General features: G+C 43.7%; 1 protein-coding gene across 1 annotated transcript; it reads right to left on the reverse strand.

Moving 5' to 3' along the window:
• Nucleotides 1-504: 504 nt before the first annotated feature.
• On the reverse strand, nucleotides 505-20152 carry TTLL10 (tubulin tyrosine ligase like 10; the record flags this gene model as incomplete). Its single annotated transcript, XM_082329209.1, has 11 exons — nucleotides 505-848; nucleotides 1881-1974; nucleotides 6952-7068; nucleotides 7616-7756; nucleotides 9549-9720; nucleotides 11668-11839; nucleotides 12058-12143; nucleotides 12786-12906; nucleotides 14197-14315; nucleotides 15255-15420; nucleotides 20059-20152. 11 exons carry the CDS (start codon nucleotides 20150-20152, stop codon nucleotides 505-507), a joined length of 1626 nt encoding a protein of 541 aa, XP_082185335.1.
• Between the last annotated feature and the right edge of the window lie 1389 nt (nucleotides 20153-21541).

Below are 21541 nucleotides of genomic sequence, written 5' to 3' on the forward strand. Positions count from 1 at the left end.
CTGTCACCTCCGCCAAATGAAAAATGAAAGAGAGTCTTAATAGAACAAGGTTAAATGTGCAAGACGCAGAGGATCTAATGAGGGAGGGAGCTGGACATACAGCTACGAATGATGGGACAAACTGGGGGATTCCCAGTGTTAAGCCTTAGGCTTAGTCTTTGCAGCTTCTCTCCCTGCCTTTTTGTATAAGGACTTTGTATGTAAAAAGTTTGGCCTGTTTCTGGATTGCACCGGTCAAATCAACGTTGTTTTTAAAAGGGATGAGTTTTAATGTGGTAACAGTTGTGTCATTTTCTGTAACTTCCCTATAATTTCTGGCTGGCTGGTTAAAGTACAGCTTTCTGCAGAAGAACTAGGAACTTATAGAAATAGTTACTGGTTTCCCAGGTGAAGTTGATTATATAAGGTGAAAAGGAGCTGGCCATGCACAGCACATACAAGTTTAGCTTTTATTTTCTTTTTATGTCTTCTGAACTTGGGAAAGCCCTCTTGCTCTGTAATGGTTCAGAGGGTTTTTCCACGATGGTCGAAGAGCTGCACGTCCGGTATAGTTAGGACAGTTTGTTGATGGTTCTTTCTGGGCAACAAGGCAGCCTTTTTTCTAGAGCAACCAAGCTTCTTGGAGGATTTCTCCGGCACTTTGGCAGGGTGCTGACCGACGTGGCTGGTACTGCCTGCTTGTGGCTGCAGAAATCGGCCTGTACACAGGCCACTTCTGAGCTTCGAGGGTTGTTTCTGGCCAAGGTCTGCAGCATCCTCGTGATAGAGAAGCACAAAATGGCAGAGTCTCTCTAAAGGCAAAACACTCTGGCCTTTGAGGCGCTTGTTGAAAACCTCGAGAACCAAATCTGGAAAAGAAGATGCAGTTATGAGGTCGTCTGAACACTCTGATGCTAACATACACCCAAGCTGTCGTGTGTGCGCACAAAGCAGCTGTGTGCGTGGGAAAGATGAGGGGTGGGGAGGGGAAGTGGTGTCCAACCTGTGATCTGTGGCGTCTGTGGACTATTAGTATTAAGACAATTGAAAAAAAAAAAAACAAAAAACCCAACCAAACCCACACTTTTCTTGTATTCACTTCAGCCAGCTTCAGCTCCACTGGCAACAGTTTAGGAAATGGGTAGGAAAAATATTGTAAAACTGCTTACAATGCAATGCAGGATATGAATACACCCCAAAATAAACATCCATATGCACAGAAAGGTAATTGTATCTATGAAAGTAAGCATAAGTAGGCTTTTGCTGTTATCCTTCATGCAGACATAGGCTCTCCCTTTACTACGTCTCCTTACACAGACAGTGATATCACAGAAAATCAGGGGTGAAAGAGATTTTGGTCCTCCAGGCAGGAGCAGTTCCAGTTAATGTATATCAGACTACATAAGGATTTTTTCAGCCTTGGTGTAGTTCATGTAACAGTTGCCACCTATATTTGTGAAGTACAGTGGGTACACTGGCATTTAAGCACTGCCATGGCTGTGTAAGGCACACTGTAAAAATCAACTTAAATTCCTGCACATTCAGAACAACGGGCATGAGAAAAATGTGCAGGTGCAGTTTATAGGGTCATGTATTAAGATTTAGCCTTTTGTATGTAAATCTATAAGAAAACATTCTTAAAAATGATTATAACAACAAAAAACAGTTAACCACTTATTTCTTTCTAATGGGCGCCTGGCTAAAAAGACCGGAGCTTTTCTGGGACTGCATGGATTACAATTTTCAGTGCCTTCTAAATTGCTTATAAACTCAGCAGTGAGATATTGTTATTCGAAGACTGTTTTGGACCCACAACTGGTCTAGACAGGAGTCTTTCCTCTGACAAGTAATGGAGTGATATGATTTTCTGCTGGTGGCCACCCTGTGACTTGTTCACTTACCGAGACTCTCGTAGACTACAGTGGGGATGATGTCTCTCAAGACTTTGCAGTCGGTATGCAACGCTGGGTTTGCATTCATCTCCAGAAGCCAGACCTAGCAAAGATGAATGCCAGTCAGGAAACAGGCTGGATCTCCTTAGAGGCAGAGCAATGCCCTTTTCCTGACTTAGTGAACACCTTGAGAGGTAGGAGTACTAATAAATGCCAACAAAATCCCATAACACAGAATGCAGGCAGGACAGAATTTTCATAAGGACTGGAAGAATTAAACAAAATCCCTTTTTGCATACATTTACGTACTTGAGAACAACACTACATGTTATTTTGTGACTCCAGCTGATGCTCTTTAGATTAACCCTTGCTCTATAGGTGTGTAAAGGCACTGTGTTACTTAACATACCAGTTTCCGTAAGAATTTCTAGTTGAGTTTTTTGGATACCATGAAATAAAGTTATAAGGAATCTAGGAATCATTTTGATTTGAGATGGACATGGGATCGAAACTAAGCAAACGTGGCGCCGAGTTTTCAATGAACCCTTGGCCTTGATTTCCTGGGTAAACTTTAGTTTCAGATAGAAGCCATGTAAGATACTGATTTTACATATCTATACTAGTCTCGTCTCCATTTCCCTTTGAAATGCCAAGATCTGAAGCTCCAAGCTGCAGAATGTGATGGTCCACTTACTTACAAACCTGTGTGAAACCAAACAATGGACTTGCATGTAATTCTGTTTGCTATTTCTTTTCCCTATAGTGAGAGAAACTCATCTGTTCGCTTCCTGCCTCCACCATATGGTGCTGCGTCTTGTATATAACACATGCAGGAACCATTCAGCATTTTATAAGGAAGGATATTTAATCATGTAACAGCCCCAGAAGAATTGTACTCCCTTTTAATTGATTTAAAAAAAAATAATTTAAAAAAATCTTTTTTTTTTTTCTGTTCTGGAGCAGCAATGGGTTTGCTTGCAAGTACCTGTGAAATGAAGTCTGAGCGTTTGGTAGATTTTGGTGACGTGATAGCCTTCACTATGGCACTGTATTTTGCTGAGAATAAAATACAACAATAATTTTCACTTCTTTGAAATACTTTATTAAACAAGTTAAAAGACTGGTAAGTGAGGATAGTGAAATGTCTTTTTTTTTTTTTTTCCAGAGGAGAACTGGAATGGCTGCTCAAAAAAACCTGCTTTGCAGATGCCAACAGAGGGCACCTAAGTTACATACATTTTTCCTGGCAAACTCCTTCTTCTTCTGAGTAAGTGCTCTTTTTCCTATTAAAAGTTCTTAAGATTTTGTGCTGACAGACAAACTCAATGAACTTTCATAATTGTCTTGATTAGGATTTGGTTTCTTCTCCTTCAAAACAAATAAAACTGGCAAACAGGAGTAAGAAAGTTCTCTGTGACACCTATCATGCTGTTCATCTTCTGCAGTCCCCATTATTGTCCTATCTGAATGTCCCACAGTTTTTAAATGCTCTTAGCCTCTCAACAACCAGGGCAAGTTAATAAATGCCCTTTGTTCTGTTTCAGGAAGAGCAGAGAGAATGAGGCCAAGATTCACCATATCTGTGTGAATAGCTGTAACTTTCAGGGGAATTTCAGGTAGAATGAAATTCCTGTGCTTCTGCCCGCATCTGGCATGCACATGCCTTGCTCAAAACTTCCTAGCAAACATATGACAAAGAAAGGAAACCAAAACCCGGAATGTCTGTCCTCTACTTCCTAACCACGGACTGTGCCTTCTCTTCAGGCTTTTCAAGTGATGAGAACAATAACGAGTGCCCTGTGGCTTTGGTCAGAAGTGCTGCTCTGGATGTTTCTCAGGGATGAAGAGGTTCCTGCTCCCTGCAGCCTGCCAGCACAACTCCATGTTCTCTCACATCTTAAACTTGCTCTGTCAAGACATCACAGGTAGGCTTAAAAACTTTACATAGTAGGATTTGTCCGTAGGTTCTTGAACAACATGCCGACTGCAGCCAGATCCTGCATTACACCAGGATCTGAGGTCTCATTACTTGTTCTTTGAATAGTACTAGATGCAATATTAGCATCTGCTGAATACTTCTTATTTTCATCTAGTTTGATTACTGTTGTAGTCTCATTGCTGTAGAACCATCCTTACAGCAGCAGTTCAGTGTCTTTCAAAGGAGCATTGGGTGACGAGACTAGGCGCTGTCAGGTGTTGACATAGCGGCTAACAGCCAGCGTAGGACCTGTCTCAAGGGTCCTTTCCCTGCCAACACGGGCAGAGGTAAGACTTTGTGATGTGCAGGAAATGCATGATTGAGCCGAAGTTTTGTTCTGTTTCTGATCAAAAAACCATTTTATTTAATTGTGTGGTTCTTTGCTAGAGCTCTCCAGGTGGAAGCTAACCATCCTGCTGGGGTCTCGGGGAGGGAGAGGGCATCAGTCCATGCTCCCAGAGGCTCCAAGTGATGTGATAGCCAAGACTGAATGGGAGTGTATACATCTCTCTATGTCAGAACTTGTTCTTAGAGAGGATGGCTATGACATGCTTCAAAGCCCAAATTTATCCATGGCAGGGCTGTCTCGTTCTGCAGTTGTGTAGCAGGTGGTGTCCAGGGAGCCTGACCTTTGGCTGGAGCTTTAAGCAGCACTGAAATACCCGTCAGAAATAGGAATAAAATAACTTGATCTGTGTCCTGTGTGGGCAGAGCTGAAGCCACATGCACAGTCACAAAGCAAGCACTGGAAGGGCTACTCAGATGTTGCCGACCCAGAAAGGGACCCGCTTAGCAATAGTGGAGACCATGGGCTAAGGCAGTGGGGTTCTGTTTTTCCACAGTATTTTATAAGCTTTTATCAGATTTTTTTTTTATCATCATGACCTGGAGTGAGCACAACCAAGTCTGCAGTATCCCTGTGGTACCTCATACTCCTGGGGTGAATGAAAAGCTCTGTCATTCAAATCAAAGGAACCGTCCCTGCTTTAACTAGGGATTTGAGTGTTATCTTCGTTTATGTAGATCTATCACAAATTGGCAAATGGCTTATCTGTGTTCAGTCTGTTCTCTACTGATAGATAGCTGAATCCATTTATGGCTGATAAAAAATTTGCACATCTGTCTTCCCGGCATACCTCTGGAGAGAAGCCCTTTTGCACGGCTGATGCAATGCTTTCTGAAAACAGGTTCCTTGAGCATTTAAATAACACTGTCCTAAGCTGTGTAGTGACTTAGGCATTTACAATGCAGCACAAGGAAGCTCCAAAAAACAGTAGGAAAAAAGCCAACAACAGCAAAACCACAACTGTCACTTTTGCTTCCTCTCCTCTTAAAGTACTTCATTCGTTTCTCAGCTTACAAATGAATATGCAGAGCTCTACAGAAAGCTGTGGTTTCTCAGCAGGCCCTGCTTCCATAGTCTGTGCTTCTAAGAGCTCTGAGGCAGGAAAAACACCTTCCAAAGACTGATCAGGATGCTGCAGGGCCTTCAAGAATTATTAGGAAAGATGCTGGGGGCATTTATATCTCGGACAAATAAGGAAGAGGGAAAGGCACGATGAGCTATAGGACTGAACGTATAAGACCATGTTAAATCAGCATAAAGCAGATTCTACACGTGTCGTGAAATAGGATGACAGGGAGAATAAGGCTGTTGTGTACTCCAGGTGGAGAGGACAGGATGTCAGACCAGGAATTGTAATGTCAGCCCACAGAAAACTGGGAGTTTGCTGCACTGACCAGTGTGAACTGTGGGTTGAAGCTGTCAGTCCTGCGTCCAGCTGTTGTACACTGCCTCTGCAGGGAGCGTACAGGTGTCTCTTGATGCAGCAGCATGCCAATAAAAAAGTAGGTTTGTTGCTCCCCGGCAGGGGCAAGAAAACATGGACAAGCCTATGCTAAATAAATGCCTGAATTTCCACATTGCTCTCTCTCAAAGGGGAGTTCCAGGTTCTGCCACCACTAAGTGTCCAGAAATCCTCATCATTCTTATAGATAATACTTGTCAAGAAACAGATTTTGTTTATCTCTCCATGTGTAAAATACATGGGGATGTAATGGTCTTTAAACGCTGAAGTTTTTAACTAGCCAAGTAGGAATTACCACAATAGAGTGATACTGGATCTTCTATTCTACTTAAAGTTTACACAGCCAGGGCTTTGCATGCCAACATTGCAAAAGACAATTCCCCCTGAAATTTGAGAAGCACCAGTTTCTCTGTCTTTGCCATTTACTCTCCCTTGCCTGTACAAAGGAGTCCATTGTTCGGGTGCCTTACCCACTGCTGCATACATTAATTCCATTCTTTCGTAGGGTTTGCTGTTCCCACTGCCCTTTGCTGGAATACGTTGGAGTTCCTTTCTGCTTTAGCAACAGCAGAATCTACCAGATGGCTTTCTGTTACCTTTAGGCCAGGTGGTTTTGAAGGACTGTGCTGCATTGAAAGCACCTCAATCACTGTATTTAATATTTCCCTTTTCCTTTCTTCTGGCTTTTCTTGTCTGTTTCTTTCAGTCTTTACAAGTTTGAATGGTAATTCTAGCGGATTTTATAGACTCAGTGGGCTGACCTATGGCTAAACGGTGGACGTGCAGTGAACATGGAGATGCTGATGCTGAGTATGGTGAGGGTGAGTTCTTCGTTGCCTTTGATGGATACTCAGCTAGTGTAAATCAGTATATTTCATGTGATGTTAGAGGCATTACACACTGATTTATGCTGGCTTATCATCTGGCGTGTTTGGTTTCTGGAGAAAGAAAAAACTGAGTGGGCATTAAAATTCCCATACTTTTCGCTATGAACTCAGCTTCCCTGTGAAAATTCTGCACAGAACAGTTTCAGCTGCAGTAAGTACTTTTCTTCCCATCCTGAGCTGTTAATGCCAGCATTTCTCTGTGCAGTAAATGTGCAGGCAATACAGGTGCCATGTCTTGATGCTGGACAATGGAACTGGAGAAAAAAATGAATCCTGCACTTCGTAGCTGCCTGACTGAATGCTCTATTTAGTTCCTAGCACCAGAGCCTGTGTCAGCCATGCTAGACTGCTGGCATTAGGCATCTGGCCAATATCTTAATTAATATGGGACGATATTGCATTCGTACCTTAAAGTTTTCATCAATTAAAAAGTCACAGCCGATGAGATCAAAGTAGCCCAGTTTGCGATGCAGTTTGTGCTTGGCTGCCAGGAAGCACTGCACCATGATCTGCTGCATCCTTTTCTGAAACGGAAGACAGGAAAGGGTGGTAACTGGTCATGGTGGATGCCAAGGGCATGGGAGTCACCGTAAGTCATAGGTGTCCTCTTGTTTTAGGGACATTTTTTCTTCCCCTGCCGCCAGCAGAGCTCCTCTCTAGACTTGGAAGGAAAGTGAAGGCTGAGACCAAGTCAGACAGGACAGAGACCACTGAAAGTGTAGTCCCTTGTCAGGCTAAGACCTGTCAGGCCGGAGAGGTCTCTAATGTGTATTATTTTTTAATGCAGGACCACAGCATTGGGCCACAAATGTGAAGACCATAATTGCATTTTTATAGCTCGAATTTACATTCGCACTCTCTTTCTCAGCAGTTTACCCATTTTATTAAAATGAAACTCTTTGTGTCTTCTGTGTTTAGCATCTGCAGATAAATGGTTACCATGGGACCATCAATACCTTCTCACTCAGTGTATGTGTTTCCTTGGGGGCTCCAGTGCACGGACGGGTTTTCTCCCTATTTCTGTCACCCTAATTAGGCAGACTAGCACACCATACACTTGCTTGCACTTACAGTAAACACAGTGAAGACCCAGTCTTTGGGGAGGCCATTGGATTTTCTGAACTTCTCATTAACGTAGCTGTTGAAGTGCTCCATCCGCCAAACTGTCTCGTCTTTCAGCTGGCTGTACAGGGAGTTCTTCTTCTGCATGTACTGAGAGGTGGGGAAAGAGAGCAAGGGGAGGATTAGATTTCTGGCAGTGAAGAGTAAGTGGGAACCAGCTTGCCTGGCAGACATCCAACCACCCTGAGTTGTTCCAGGCCTCTGGAGTTGGGAAGAACCCCAGGATCAAGTTATAGAGGTGGAGAGAATGGAGCCCCTCACTAGCAGAGCTAAACCTGAGCAAATGTGCTGACCCCCGTTGTACAGCACTGCCACAGGCAGAAACGTGCCTGACCCACACGGACGTTGTAGAGACCATCGCCCAGGGTCTCTGTCAAAGCAGTGTTTTCTCTGTGTGTGTATATCTATGTATGATATGTCTGGACCAACTGGCAGACAGGGAGAGGTGCTTTCAAGTCATAGTTGTGATATTCTTTGGACTAAATCCAGTTCCAGTGTCTATCTGCCTAGTACTCTCCTAGAGGAGAGTACATCTGGGAGAGATGTATGGATGTATCCTCAGAGAAAACCAAGGTGAGGGCTTCTCTCTTCCCCTGTCTCATTAACCCCTGTGTCAGCTGGAGCTTATCAATAATGGGGTATTTACATTGTTCCATCAAAGGCAAGTCCCCTTTCCCTGTGAAACAGCTGGGCTTGGCCGCAGCTCCATCTGTGGTCCGGTTACCGTGAGGCTGCAAAGCTGCTGGTTAGTGATGCTGCCTCTGCTGCCTCTTGTCTTTTGGAAATACAGTAGGAAAATGGCTGATCCCAGGTGGGATGAAAGGGTAGGAAGGGAATGAGAGCAGAATCAACAGTAATTTGAAGAAGCCTGGCCTATTACCAGCTGCTCCTGCAAATTTCGTTTCCCTCCTCCCAGCAGGAACACAGATAATTTATGTTCTGCTAATAAACACCTGTCCTTTGTTTAATATCACTTGTGCCATGGGATCCCACCCGAGCACCTGAATTCCCGTGTGGATAGCTCTCTAGCTGAGCAAACAAACTATTCCAGGAAAACAAGTGGCACACTGATAATAGCATATATTGCAGCAAGCAGCTCTAAGGTGCTGCCCTGAGCTGCACTTTACAGGAACTGTAAAACTCCAACTGAAGTGGGCTTGTCTGATACCTCTCTAATGTGTATTTTCCTAGTTCTCAGAACACAGCGTGACACTGGGAGGAGAGGACAGCTTTGAAAGCAAACTGTTTTCTTCCTTCCGATTCTTTTAATTCTCTTTCCTCGGGGCCAGTTCCAACTACTGAAGGGCCTCATTTGAAGCAAAAACGCAGGTAGATCTGAGCAAGGCAGGCTTCTATTTTGTATGACAAGAGATGTATGGGGGTACAAGCCAGAATAGTCTTGTTCTGTTACAGCTCTCATTTGAGAAGCAAGGCAAGCAAAGATGGAGATATAAGAATGATGGCTCTTGAAGAACACATGTGCATCTTATATCATTATGATTATTGTGTTTAAGCACACCGGGATCAGCAAAACCCTTAGCCAGGCTCCTTTGTGCTAGGTAGCTGCAATCAAAAGCTTCTTGCCCTAAGAAGTTTATGGTTTACAGATACATTAGAGAATAATGGCAGGAAAAAGAGGTCCAAGGAAAGAAATTGTCAGGTTAAGCAGAGAACTGGTCCACGGCAGAGAACAGAACCTTATCTGGTGCTGCTTCTGTTCAGCCTTGTCACCGTGCCTGACCATAGGCCCATGTCCATTTCCTGGGTGCATGGATTTGGCATGCAGGAGGCATTTATTTTTAGCCTTTTGAAAGTCTTTTTTGCTTCCCATCTCTGTCAGCCGCACCCTCCCCTTCTTCTGAGCTAAGTGTGCTTAGTTTACCTGATTGGTCAGATGAACAGTCAGATCATCAGAAGCAGCATCATAATTGACACAGGTCAACCGGACATAACCCTGGGCAAAAAATACCACGTATGGTGCTGTGCAGGCAATGAGGAGGTAAGATCGGACATCAAACTTCTTCCCTTCCAGGAGCAGAGGCTGGTGAATATACCTGTCGGGGCAGGATTTCAACAGGCGTCACCAACAAGTAGCCATAATAGCAATTGCAGTAGCAATTCAAAGCTCGCACAAACCCCCACCGTTCATTTCACACCACAGAAGGAACCAATTTGTCCCTTTTTCAACACTGGTTTTAAGGTGAATGGCAGCAGAGGGCGCTCGTAGGAGAGGTTAGAAATGCCAAAACCAGCTCCTTTCAAGAGGAATAGAAGCTGAGCGGAGTCTTGGGAGTGGGAGGTAATTAAAGATTTACTAATATTTACTGGAGAATATACAAAGTTTATGTGTGAACACAAAGAGCCCTTCATACAGCACCATTGCTTTTATTGCCAGAGTGATGTAATCTGGGAATTGTCTCCCTTTATCATCAAAGGTTGCTGGATGTCTACATAAATAACAAGGATATGCTGTTAAAACAGTCAATGCTAACAACAGTTTTCAAAGGAATATGGAGCCTCATTCTTCAGAGCATAAGCCATTCCTCACTAATAGAAATCAAGATGAGATCTAACATAGGGTCCAACCACTTCTTCCCCTGGCACTGCTGCTTGTCCGTGGCAAAGACCACCCATTGGTCTAAGGCCCTTGGTCTACTTTTGTCAGGCAGTCGTTGTTTTGCTCCATACACTGGCCGCTGCATAAACACAGACCAGCCTATTGCAGAAAGCCTGTAAGACCATCGTTCCATTTACCATTTTACAAATCTCTCTTACCCTTTTCAATGAGGCCAACCACTCCTTTTGTTATGAAAAGAAACGTTTGGATGAATGTAAGCAGAGACTACTGCTTGTTTTGGCTAGGGCAGCTCTTGCTGTGCACTGGGTTCTCTTGCAAGGTAAAGGTGCCAAGCCATGATAGCAGAATGTCAGGGACAGCACGGGGTCAGTGTAAGGAATTGGTATCATCGCTTTGCCAGGACATGCAGCGATCCCTACGTGGCAAAATGTGGTTTTGCCATGCCAATACAACAGCGTTGTCACGAGTGTATCATGTTGTCATTGCTGGCATGTCATGAGAATGCCAGGCAATGTCATGCATGCCTGGGCACCTTGAAGTTTAGAGTGCCCTGTATGCCTAGCTGTGCACATCAAAGGCATCTGGGAACTGCAGCTCCTAGGATAAATAATGAAAACATCTTTTTTGCATTTCTCTTTGAAAGTTTTATTCACTCATCTCAAAGCACTGAAGTGATTTAATTATAATGCATTCCTCAATTGAGGGAGGGACACTGCGGCAAAGGGAAGTCAAGTGAGTTGTGTAAGAGTAAGCAAGTAACGTTCAGTAGCTGAAACTGTTCTCATGACTTCTGCTGCCTTATTTTTCCCTTCCTTTTTCTGCTGTTCTGCTACTCGACAAAACATTCTAGCGGTGGCTGAGAGGGTCTATATTCTACAAAGAACCTTCATGATTCTTTTATTCATGCAAGGAATAAAAAATAAAACAACCCTAACCCAAAATTCTAGCCACTGCCTGTTGATTGAGGTATAGACTTTTGCAGCATTGAGGCAGAGTTAAGAAGATATTTGGGAGGCTTTATTAGATTGCATGGAACAGGTATTGTAGCTGTACAATTTGTAAAATGCTAGCTTTGTATAAGAAGCCGGGATAATATCTAATTTAAATTGCTTTGCACAAGGCCTTATGTGTAGCATTCCTGTACAGAACTGTAGCATCTGGCCTTTTGAAGTCATTCTTACATTTCCAGACAAAGGTAAACTCAAATCTTTCTGATGACAAAGATCTACCTGAAATAACTGAAGTGCGGATGCAAGACAGACTAACCAGAGAAATAGCCTCTCTCCCACAAAGTGAAATCTCATAAGTTGATGAGATGTGGTGTAACCACATTAAATACCTATGGAACAATTCAGCTCTCTGAGGCCAGCGTGCTTAATCGAGCACGCTACTCACACATGAATTCCCAGGCTTCAATGTCTACCTTTGCACTATTCTTGCCTGGGGAGCCTTGCGTTGCACCCTCTTATTGAGTAGGTATTCCTCAGTGCTGTGGAGCTTGGCTTGAAGGGTGTTCGCAGCAGCTGGATTTTTAAGCAGGAAAATTCCTCGACCTTGGTTAGAGCAACTTGGTTTGCAGATCCAAATCTGTTCTTCTGCAGAGAGAATGAATCTATTATAGTAACGTGTGTGGTATGAAACACCGACGTGCCCATTAGTGGGCTCTGAAAACTGCTCACTTGAACGTGTCTGTATGTATATACATATGCATGCGTATAGATATCAATTATTATTACTGTGCATACTTTTATGAACATTTTAGAGGATCACACAGCTATTTAAATTGGTTGCTACCATGATTAAGACAATTCACCTTTGCAAAGCTCAAAAAAGGCGTTTCTCTCATCTTTTAAGTCCAGGCGAAAAGATTCTGGGAAGAATTCTTCCATCTTCAGTAACCTATGGGAGAATCAAATACAAGTTGAAAACCCTATCCAACACGTTCATTCCTCTGTTACTTTCAGAAAGGCTGGTTGCAAGTAGAAACTTAAGAAATGTTTGGTTTTTTTTCTTGCTAGTAGACAGTTGTGTGTTTGTTGTATGTTTTTGCTACCTCATTCCATAAGCTTTCAAGAATATATGTTAGGCTTAAGACATTCTTCATATGCTCAGTTTTTTGAAAACTAGTTGAGATGGCTGCAGGTAGCCATAGTACAGGATTGCCATAGTTTTTTGGTAGGTCAAACATATAGAAGCAGAAATGCCAATAAGCTTCTCTTATATTTATAGTGTCTATGGCACAAGAAGTTGTGGCCTTTCCAGTAGGACGATGTACCCAAAACCAGGGGAATTACTATGACTTGTCTTTGGGGGACCTGGCACTCCTACAATGCCAGACATAGAAAAAGAAGAAATTCTGTCTGAGATGTATGTACTTCTGGAAAAAAAGTGATTTTTCTAGAAGATAAGAAATAAATAAAACCTCATATGCTTTGTATCTCGTACTGTTATGCATCCAGAAGAAACTGGTCCTTTGTTTCTGTGCTCTCGCTTTTTGTTGGCATGTTTCTGGTCAAGGTTCAAAGAGGCAAGAGTTCTTACTTGGAATTAGAGCTCCTACTGATCTTTTTCATCACCCGCTCTTGCTCTCTCAGGCAGCATAAAAGCCCTATCTTACTGGTGAGGACTCCGTTGTTGGGAATCTGATAGAGAAGCTGTTCACCTGTATGACGGAAAAAAAAAAAGCTTGCCCTCACTGTCCCACGCGGCACAATCTGCAGGATGAAGCTGACTTTATCACTGTTGACTTTCACCAATTTTCTTTAAGGCAGTAGTGACAACTCCCAGAGCAGTAAATCACTTGCTGTAAATGTGTTTCTGTCCAACCTTGTAGCGGAATGACTGGCCTGATGGGGCTTCACGAAATAGTGCATCCCTTGCCCGCTCCAAAGGTGCCACCGCCGTCACACCATTCCAGCTGCAGAATTGCATTGAAGCATAGCCTGTCTGCACCGCTGTATGAGGCCAGCCGCTGTAATGGTGCAGCCTGACAAATAGCCACCACATTGCCGTCAGAGCTGGCCGGAGGGGAAAGGCGGCTGCTGTACGTGGCTGGTAGGGAGGTGATAACGCGCTCCCTCTGCCACAGGAAAGCCCGCGGCTCTGTGCCGGGATGCTCAGGCTTGCCAGGGCGCTGGTCTTGACCAGCTCCCAGAAGTAAAAGAATTGCCCCAGGGGCTGTGCTTAGGGAGTTTTGTGTTCGTTATGCAAAGTACCGCTCTGAGGGTGCCAGCCAGGGGCATTGCTGTGGGGTCCTTGATTTTATGCTTTTCTGGTGGGAAAGCTGGCCGGGCCCTGTGAAGTCAGGATGCACTGATGAGACGAAGGGCAGAGCACAATTCAAAAAGTTGCTTGCTGATACAGCAGAGTAGTTTGGCTTTTAGTGACTTTGTTCTCCCTAGATAGAGTGAGCTGGGCCTGGGACGTGTGGGGTGACCCATCGTGGGCTTATTTTACTTCTGTCTTCAAGTGCACCCTTCCTTCCTTTTCTCCTCTCCCCACCTCCGCTGTGGGGAGCGTCTTTAAATGTGAGGCACCCTCTGTACGCAGGGCCTAGACGAGTGCTTGAGAGATGCCAAGCAGGCTACGTGCTGTTCCTCTGCTACAGTACCGCGTCCGTCCTATTGCGGCCTGTGCTCAAATCCAACGAGGGAGAACCGCATTGCAAAAGTGATTGTGCGGGTTTGTGTTTAAATCTCTGTACTGCTCATTTCACTATACTTAGTTCATTTCAATGGTATCCTTTCTCCCAAAGCTGTTTTCTTGTCTAAAACCCTTTCTTTAATCACCATGGCAATCCAGCTCTGATGTCCCCTCTGAGGGCTGCCAAGAAGTTGAGGTTACCTGTTTCTCCTACCCCCAGGTGACCTCCTCTGCCCTGGGAGTCCCAAGGCCAGCATTCTCAAGTTTTTCCCACTTCCCTCTCCCCCTCAAGGCCCACAGGCACCTCTACCTTCTTTGAAATGGTAATAGGTCTCTTGGCACTTGATTTCACACCATTTCAGTGCATAATCCTCTCTTCTGTTGTCATAGATACGCTGCCAGCCTCTGCTCTGGCAATAGATGCTCACACTGCATATGGAAAACAAAATAGCAAAGTAGCCTCCATTCTATTAACAAATACTTAGTTAGCTCCTATCCCTTGAACTCCTAACAATTTTCTCTGGGAACCTGACCTAACATGCCCAGAAGCCCCTGGGTGGGGGATAAGGTGGGAAGCATTAGTTAGCATGGCTGCTAGTGGACCTGCTGCTCTGAACTTGAGGGGATGGAGGGAGGAACTGAGGATGCTAAGAACATTGTGATTCAGCAGCTCTAATGAGAGCTTGTACCGTTTCAGCAGGGCTTTTCCAGTTAGGATGCAACTGGTACTCATGGAATAGAAATGTTCAGGGTCCAGTCTGAATAAGGAGCCTCTCCACTGAGGAGTTGAGGGAGCGATGACAGCGATAGAAAAAGCTGTTTGTAGACAAAACTATGGAAACATAGCAAGGAAAGTGCTGTTTGCAGCAGAGATTCTGTGGTGCTTGCTGGTGACAACATCTAGAGAGAATGCCAATATGCTGGAGAGAACTCCGAAAGGAATGAATGGAACTTCTGATCTGACAGTTTTTCTTGGGCAGAAATCTCTTATTTTTCGCTTGTTTTACATAAAGCACAACAGCATGTTGATCAGCAGCAGCAGTTCCTAGCTCTAGGGATGATGCTAGCAGATTTGCTACGTGGTGTGGCTAAGTGATTTCTGAACAGCCCCAACAGAGAAACTTTCATTAAACAAACAGAAGTATTTCGTTTCTTTACAAAGATACAGTAGTTAGCTACTTCACCACAGGGGGCCTTCCAGTGGATACTGGCTATTTGAATTATCTTTAAACGGTTCCCCAGGTGTACCACTCCAAAGAGACAGCAAATCAAAGGAAAATTATTTGAGCCAATGGGTAATGGATAACATTGCATGACTTCATATATGGTCATACTACTGTTCATATGAGTCTGCCGAGACCTACTTACAGCCCAGCTCCATTAGATCCACTGATATAAAAATATGGTCCTGGTCCCCTTAGTACTTGCGGTATCTCTTCTTCTGGCTGTTTTTCTTGAGGGCGTGCTTTACCCTGTGTTCTGTTCTTATTAGACTTGGCTTTGTCAGGCTCCACTTCAGAGTTGATAGAAGTAGCTGCAAAATTGAAAATTAAGAAACTTCAGATGATCTGGGATCTTCTCCATAAAATCCACATCTAGAAAGACAGCTGTTACAGAGGAAAATGCTGTAAGGTAAAGGACCGCTTCAGTTGGTTTTATAGCCATCACTAGGGGCGTTGTCTTAAAACAATTCAGAAATTATTGCTAATGTAACCTGGTAGCAGGTACCGTGGTATATGAAGTGGAAAACAGAGGAAATATAATAAAATATGGAGTAGAAGGGAACATTCCAGCCAGCCCTAGTCTGTCAGTGCCAAATGGCATCCTCTTACTTGGCAGGCCTCTGCTTCACAGGACTTTCTCAGGTATTTTGTCTAGGTGGGTCTCAGTTCTGCCCTAAGCTGAGCACAAATCATTCCAGCTATCCCGACGGAACGCTGCGGGTGGCTATGGGAGAGTCTGACAGACTGCAAGGTCTAGAGAGGCGTGGAGGTACAAAGGGAGAAGGGCAAGAAGAGCTGCCTAAAAAGTGTTAGCCATACACCATACATCGAAACAGATGTTCTTTCAACTGTTAAAGCCTGTAAGAATTTTGACAAGCCCAGGAGGTGACAGCTCGGAGCTCCCCCTGACAGGCAGCCACCCGGTGGATTGGCACACGTAAACTGCGGTGACAGCGACCGAAAGGGTGGGAATGGGAAACACCCTGCTTCGCACTGGTAACTAATCCTGTCAGGTTTGCCGTGGTTCTGTTCCTCTCAGATCCCAGGGCTCAAAAGCTGGTGAATTTGGAGGGGATAACATTTTCTTTCAGTCCAAAGCTAATGGGATCTGCCTAACCAGTAAGCGCTGCTGGGTTATTTGTGGAGGAGAATGTCAGAGCTTGTATCTAGCTTTAGCAGTTGTGGAGAACTTTAACTCCGTGGCCTTCTAGGAATGATTAACTAAACCGAAAACATCACTTCCAGATCTTCCTCTGTCAAGAGGTTTCCCTGTATAATACATAGCAAAAGCTTTTCTTTTGCAAGGCAAAATGAGACTGCGGGACTTTTCCCCACCACCCCCGTGCTTTGTCCATATTTCAGGTCTCTGGGGTTCTTCATACAGCACAGACAATTCTCTAGTGCAGTCCCCAGTCATGTTCTAAAGCATAAAGATGCTTCAAAGCAGCTGAAGCAACTCAAGTACCATCTCACCCTGGCAGAGATACAGGCCGAGAGGTCTAACACTATGCTTCATAATGTATTTTTTTTTAACTAAAGTAGCAGAACTTGTTCAGGGTCTTGCCTGGTACAACTAGACTGTCATATGCTGTGGTACGGTTGGAAAAAAATATGCTATGTGAGCAATCTCTGTCTGATCAATCTTCATGTTGTTCAAAAGTTCTCGAAACAGATCAATGACATGATAACACATAAATGAGATGAAGGACATTATCAGATGGGAATTTGAATCGCATTTGGATGCGAATGAAAGAATGGCTGGTAATGGGAAATTTTATTTTGAATATGGTTGCTGGTAAAGGATTTCAAAAGGACAAACCGTATGGTTTCAGAAGCGGTATCTGATGCAATGATGTCATCAGCCTCAAAACTATGGCTGGATTTATCATCCATTATCTTGGTCTTAGCAAGAGAGTTGTGTTCGTGGTCTGATTTTTTGGCTGGTAACTCATAGGAATTGTGAGTCTGGCACTTGCTTCCAGAACAGCTTATGACTATTTATAGAACTAGCATTTGGGGTATTGATACCCAAATCACTGGCTCCAAACCTACAAAAAACATACATAGGCTTAATACTTCCAGGGGCTGAGAAACTATGCCTCTGGTTTCTCTCCAATTTGGCTATGCACAAAACTTTTGGGAACAGTAAAGCCTGTGAACAGAAGAAAAAGTCCACTCTGTCCTGGTTCTGTTCCTGCTGGAATGAGGTGGTAGCAGGGAAGGAGGGAGCAGGAAGCAAGCAGATGACAAGACTGAAGCGATCTACTCTTTGGACTGTTCTTTTATCGTTATTTGTTATAGTACATCCCGTGATCACATGAGTAAAAACTTCCATCTCAAAACTCTTTTGACTTAAGTGGAGCAAAGGTTATCTCTCATTTTACAAGCACTTGTTTTATGTCTTCGTTGCGCTCCACCTATGAACACAGGTGCAGTCCACAGTCAGCCGTGTGCCCACAGTTACTGAATTTCCCGGCAGGCTCGGACACCTGGCTCAGTTTGCTTTGGAATAAAGGAAGCAGGCTGCAAACTCTTCGAGAATTCCTGCTTCATGTAGTACTTGGCACCAAAGGGTTCTGACGGTAAAAGCCTTAGCGTTGTTACAAACTGCAGCATTATCAGTGCTAATCCCTGGACTCCTGCCTTGAATTTCCTCCTTAAATTAAAACCAAAACAAACCAAAAAACCCATACTAAACAACCAGTTCAAACAAGCCAGGGCACACCGTCCATGCTGGAGAACGCTGCCTCGGCAATGTCTTGTAATCAGCTGAAAAGAGCTTTTTCCAGGGTGGATTTCAAGCTGCCTGTTACTGGTTCTGCGGAGCCGAGCCCACGCTTGCTGGGACAGTTGCAACGGGGAGGACTCTCCGGCAGAGAGCGGTGCCTGGCTCTTTGGTCGCTATTCCATTTTGCCATCACAGCACCAGACCAGGCGAAAACATAACATACTCTGTCTTCTCTAGAAGAGACTGTCATTAGCGACTCAGTCAAATGTTCTGAACAAACTGTTTGAAAGTAGCTCAAAGACAGGGTTAATGCATTATGCATAAGCGTCAGGCAAATTAAAAGACACGCAGAAAAGTAGTACAGCTCAACTGTTTCCTAGACCCAATGCATTTTATGAAAAGGTTGTACCGCAGAGCGGTGCCACCCCTCCAGCTACTGGTATCTGTCATGAGGGAGGCTGCGCTCTCTCCTCTGCCTTAGCACGGTGTGTTATAGTGCTGTTCTTGCTACTCTTTGATACGGGAATGTAAATATTTATTTATCTATTTTTAACATTTAATTGCTCATTCATACCTTCTGCGAGAGCTTTTGGCTCTTTTATCACTTCCCTCCTTGCCTGGATTGCTAAGAAATTAACCAATTTTAAACAGTCCCATTTATCCTGAGACATGGACACATGAAATATCCTGCAATGATTGAAGTGCTGGTAAGGTATTCTTCCATTAGTCTGAACACGTACTTGTCTCTCCCTCTCTAATCTTTATACAGAGACCCAGGGGGTGGGAGCCTTTTATCTTCTTTTCTGTCTAATTATGGAATCTCCCAGTATTAAAGATGAACCTTCATTTCTTTGAATCTTTTGACATGTATTATTTAAGCACGAGTCCCCTTAGTCTTCATTTGTTTGTGTGTTTTACATCCTTAGATGGCTAAGTATTAAAGAGGTAAGGAGAGTCAGGGATGGAGGGGGTTATTCCCGTTGCCTGACTGCATAAATTTCAGGCAAGGCCCTTTTCACTTGTTTATCAGAGGTGGGATTAGATGCTTGTTGGGACTTGAGCTCTTAGGAAAGAACAGGCAGAGTGGCTTGGCTTGCAGACCTTGCAGCGAGGAGTGGATATTTCAGAGGCTGAGTTTGTGCCTCTGAACTCAGTTCTGCGTTGTCCTGTGAAAGAGCCTCTCTCTGTCCAGTAGCTACTTGTGGTGGGGAGGGGGGAGAGCCCTTGGGGACGCAGTCTTCTAACTCGTCACATAAACTAGCAGCATGAAATTAAACAGTATGATTCCCTTCCAGGGAGCCCACACAGAGATTGTCTTCACACCGGGTGCAGCCACTAAATTACATTGCTTGAGACAATTTTGAATTCGGCTCATTAATTTCCTTGGGAATTGTGTGTTGGCGGTGTCTGTATAAGAAGCTCCTATCTAATCTCAGCTCTGCTTTCAGTGCAGACGGGGATAAACACACTGGCAGGGAGACGCAGTCTGCTTTGTGTCATTTGCTACCAAAAGGAGAAAAAAGCAGAGCTTAGAACACAGAACTTCCTTTTTCCCTCTTCCATGTGAAGGAAGGTTTAGCAGAACAGTGGCTGACTGATCTCTAGAATCCAGAGTTTAAATCTCGCTGAAATTTACATTTAAGAAAGCTAAATGATGTAATCATCTTTCTAAAGACAAGCATTGCCCTGCAGATTACCTCTGTATTAAAAAGGTTTTCATTTGAAACAAATGAATATATTTTTTACTGCCAAGGCACAGAGCTGAGTTCAACAACAAATACGTCAGAAAAATAATACTGATGGTTTTGTCATTGAAAGATTTGTGGCACTTCAGCCAAATTATCTCTCCATAAAAAAGGAATGGTTTCTTTTCAGAGGAACTGCTTGCTAATGGATAGCTTGTATTTTTCTTCATGTTTTCAGTAAAGCACTTAAAATGTTAGTATAAAATATTTTAATTTCACCAGATATTTGTCAGCCAATATCAATAATTTCTGTCTTGAATTATTTTAGAAGCAAAGGGATGGGCTTGTATTTTCACAGGGTTTAAATGAAAATGGTGTAAATTACGTGCAATACGCCTGCAATTTATGCCATAAATTAGCGGCAAGCCCTTTGGCTAGTATAAGAAGATATAACTCCCTTGATACTGGCATCAACTGAGAGCCTGGTCAAAGGACTCGGCACAATTAATAGCTAAAAACAAGGATACAAGATTCACCTTTGTCAGCTGATAAGGATCCAGCCTGTTGTTGGTTACTGCCTTGCACCATGGATTTGGCGTTCTTTTTCCTCTTGGTTGGCACAAAGGCCATCTCAGCCTAGCCTGCAAAAGGAAAGATCACCGTCAGCTACTTTGCCAGAGTCATGAGTGATCTGGGAAAGTTTGTAAGATGTGTTTTTCTCTTTGTCATCATTTGCTCTGTTGATTGTAGATGCCATTTTTCACTGTCTTCTGCAGTTTTTTCATTTCTTCAGAATCTTTATTTTGACATGGTTGTTTAGCTGGGAATACAGAGGCTCTACTTTCTTATGGGTGGTCTCTAGCGATAAGCTTGTTGGTGACTGTGCTGGGGATCTGAGTGCTTCTGTATCTAATCTTTGTGCTCTTTCTGCTTCCTCCCCCTTGATAGCACTCAGTGTAGGTCTTGGGTTGCCTTGTAAATTTGCTGTAAGCAACCGGGTGCTTTCCCTAAGTCTGCTGCTCATGGTGCAGCAGTGTCCAAGCGTTGTTTTGGGGTATATCTGCTATTCTTTGTCTACGGCATCATCAGGCTCCAGTTGTTCAGCCTTGGGATAAAAGACAGGCTTCTTTTCAGGAAGCTTGAAAGCTGAGACCCATTTTTTGTCATTGCAATGGATATGAAAACAACAAAGGAGGTATTCTATGTGGAGACAGAAACCATAATCCTGAATAACTGTTGGACACAGGGTAGGCAGAATATTTTTAGCGAGTCTCAGGCTTGGAACAGTCAGTTGTGAAAAAGGACTTGTTCTGGGTCAAGGCTGCAACTATTTTGTAGGAAGGATGCTTACCTTAGAAAGCACAGGGCAACTGAAATTCAGCTAGAATTAGAGAGAGAAATATATATTTGCTACTTTTGCGTACAAGAAAAAGTAACAAATAGTCTAAGAACACCAAATAAATGGAGCATACATACTGTGTAGTTTAAAGTCCATAAGAAGGACAAATGCAAAAGTGCTAGTTACTGTAAGTGTTCTTATGTAGGAAGATATAATGCAATAAGCTAAATTGTGGTATTGAGCTACTGCGTTTACAGTTAGATATATTTAAAGCATATTCCCTGTTAAAGACTGTCCTCCCCCAAAGTGGTTTGTTGGAGTGGGGAGGCAAGGAAGGTAGCGGCGCCTGTCAGCGTCGCTGACTCGCTGTGTCTGTGGCCATGTCGCAAAGCCTTACAGTGCCGTTCCCCTGTCTGCAAGTTTGAGTAATAATTGCATAATTGCACCTGGGTGGGACTGGAGTTCTCATTTTGTAGCACAGCCAAAGACGGACTGCTCACCTCTATTTGTTTGAACGGAGTTTTATTTTCAGTTGGAGGCCAAAGACCCCTGCGCTTTCCCATGACATGACACATGAAAGAAAAAGAAGCTGTCTCCAAAAAATCTGAGGGTTAGAGAAGGGCAGGTGTTGTGGAACCTCAGTCTGGCAAAGCCACCAGGGGAATTAGGGGGAAAAAGGG

The sequence above is a fragment of the Platalea leucorodia genome, assembly GCF_965183815.1.
Source record: "Platalea leucorodia genome assembly, chromosome: 17".
In the NCBI taxonomy this organism is placed as follows: Eukaryota; Metazoa; Chordata; class Aves; order Pelecaniformes; family Threskiornithidae; genus Platalea; species Platalea leucorodia.